This window comes from Myotis davidii, unplaced genomic scaffold (assembly GCF_000327345.1).
Source record: "Myotis davidii unplaced genomic scaffold, ASM32734v1 scaffold33, whole genome shotgun sequence".
NCBI classification, from domain to species: Eukaryota; Metazoa; Chordata; class Mammalia; order Chiroptera; family Vespertilionidae; genus Myotis; species Myotis davidii.
In genome coordinates, this window is record NW_006284721.1 from 81302 (window position 1) to 83910 (window position 2609).

The 2609-nt window shown below is 59.8% G+C and overlaps 1 protein-coding gene across 1 annotated transcript in view; it reads right to left on the reverse strand.

The window, feature by feature from the left end:
- The window catches only part of FZD8 (frizzled class receptor 8), a 3617-nt gene extending 1640 nt beyond the window's left edge, over positions 1-1977 (reverse strand). Inside the window, 1 exon segment of the mRNA XM_006779326.2 lies at positions 1-1977. This exon segment is cut by the window's left edge and continues 57 nt beyond it. Coding sequence (XP_006779389.1) covers positions 1-800 — 800 coding nt within the window. The 5' untranslated portion in view covers positions 801-1977.
- Positions 1978-2609: the final 632 nt, after the last annotated feature.

The following is a 2609-nucleotide window of genomic DNA, read 5'->3' on the forward strand; positions in this document are numbered from 1 at the left end:
CGTACCAGGTAACCGACGGACACGAAGAGGTAGCAGGCCGAGAGGAAGATGATAGGCCGCTCCGGGTACTTGAAGCGTTCCATGTCGATGAGGAAGGTGGACACGGTAGCGAAGGTGGACACAAAGCAGAGCACAGACCACAGGCCGATCCAGAAGACAGTGAAAGCTCGTTCGTCCTGGCTGAAGAAGGGGTTGTGGCAGGGCAGCGCGCAGTTGGCAATTTGGCCAGTCTTGACGCGGTTGTACAGCGGGTGCCGCTCGCTGGCCACACTCACCATTGGAGCACGGCAAAAAAACAGCAGGCGGCGCGGAGGGCTGGGCGCAGTTGTGGTGAGGTCGGTGTGGTTGTAGTCCATGCACAGCGTGTCCGGGTTTCCCTGTTCTGGCAGCCGGTCGCAGCGCATGCGGTCCGGCCAGGCGAAACCATATTGGCGCATAAGGGGTGCGCATCCGGCCTTGGCGCGCTCGCACACCGAGCGGCAGGGAGGCAGGGGCTTCTTGTAGTCCTCCAGGCAGATGGGCGTGTACATGCTGCACAGGAAGAACTTGAGATCGGGCGAGCACTGGATTTCTACCAGCGGCCAGAACTGATGCACTTCCAGACCCGCCTCGTCCTGCGTGTCGTGGTTGAACTGGTTGGGCATGTAGGTGTAGTTATAGCCGATACCCTTGCACAGCGGCACGGTGATTTCTTGGCAAGCCAGCTCCTTGGCTGAGGCGGCTGCAGCGCCGCTGGAGCGCTGCAACAGCGTCAAGGCGGCCAGCACGGAAGTCACTTCCAACAGGTAACCCCACTCCATGCTTCGTTCCCTCGCCTTCCTGGCAGTGAACAGAGGGCCTCCGGAGGATCCAGAAAAAGAGAGAGAGAGAAAGAGAGCGCCGGAGAAGAGAGTGAGTGCCCTACTCGTCTTTCTCCTGTTTCTCCCGAGAGGTTGTTTATCCGCCTAGTCCCTAATCCCTTCTCAGTACACGTCCACACAGCGCAGCCAGCCGCTCCGGGAAGATGAGGGTGGCTGCAGCAGTGCGCTACAGTTCCTGAGGGTTTACCCTGATCGAGCTCAGCCCTTTCGGAGCAGAGTGGCTGGCCGCCGGCTCATCGCCCCTCACTCACTCGCGTTCTCTCCGCGTCGCGCCGGCGCCGGTGACTTGGCTGAGCGCAGAGGGCGGCGGCGCAGCAAGTTTCTTTTCCGGCCGCCGCGCGCAGTCAAGATGGCTGGGCCAGGCCGCTTCCCCGCGGGGTCAGCCCCTACGGGCCCTTACGCCCCCCGGGGGCTCATGTTCGCTCCCAAAGCCGCTCTGCTGCCTCCGGAGTAGGGACCCGCCTCCACCGAGGCCCAGTCCCTCTCTCCACGGCGTCGGTCCGGTAAAAGTCCGCGCTCCAGCCGGCAATCAGCGAAGTGCAGGCAGCCCCCTCCTCGCAAGACATGCAGAATCAAATCCAGACCGGAAGGCGGAGCAGACACCTGAGCTGCTCGACTGGCGCCCACAGCTACCTCCTCTTCGGCAGGAGCTGCGCCCTTCACGGAACTTCCCAGTTACGGCCCCGCTGGTCTCCGCGCCGTCTCATGAATATTTATACCGCGCGGACTTGGTTTCCGCCCTCGGCCGGGCACGCCAATCTCAGGGAACCGGGCGGAGTCTTCTCGCTCCTTAGGCCCAGCCTTCCTTAAGGCGGTCCAAGTGTCCGCACAGTCATGCGCGGAATCTGCGGCTGGAGAGTTTCGGTAACCTTGGGATTGACCGCAGAGACGGAGTTTTTGCCACGGTTGCCTCCCCTTGCTAGCCCGTTCCGCCCCGGCGCTCAGTGCTTCTGAGGACTCGGTTCCATTTCTTTTTTTCTCGGTTTCATTTATAAGTCTGCACTTGGGGGACTGGGGACGAGGTTTTAACTCAGTGCACGCTCTCCTAGGCCCGTTTTAAACAAATTAAATCCCCGCTTAAGAGTCTCCCGAATGTCGGTGGCCTATGGGGGCCATGGGGGCCGGGCGCTGTGGGAAATTCAATAAAGGGTACCCTGTTTGGTCTTTGAGGCTTGGAAATGTGGGAGAAACGGGAAAGATGGCAGTATATTTTGGATGGTAGGGTAGGACGAGGGACAGTCCGGACGGAGGTGTCCCGGCGCCCACCTGCGGACACGCGAGCGGCGCGAGGCACAGGGGCGGCCCCGGGGTTCTCCTGCCTCTGCCGAGTGACCTGGGCGGGCCTCCGTGTCCTTATTGGGAGAGCGAGGTAGTATCTTAAAAGGGATTCTGATAATGAGATGAGATAAATATATGTAAGGCACCCGGGACCCAGTTCTTCCTTAAGGGACATAATTCCCTTCACCTTAAAAAAGAATGAAAAACAGAAATAGGACTGTAAACTGCGGCTGGATTCACTCTCCACCTTGTACTTTTGGAACAGTACTTCTATCCAAAGTTCACGTGTATTTGCCAGAGCTGCCTTCTCTTCGATGGGAGGTGGTGCTGCGCCCTGGAGCTGACGTGAGGGCAGGTCTCCATGGTCTGGAGAGTCGAGAGGGTCCTTGGCTGCTTTTAGCAGCCACTGGGTACCCCGCCAACCAGTTGTGCCGGCGGTAGCTCCGCGACCACCTTATGAAGTTGTTGTTG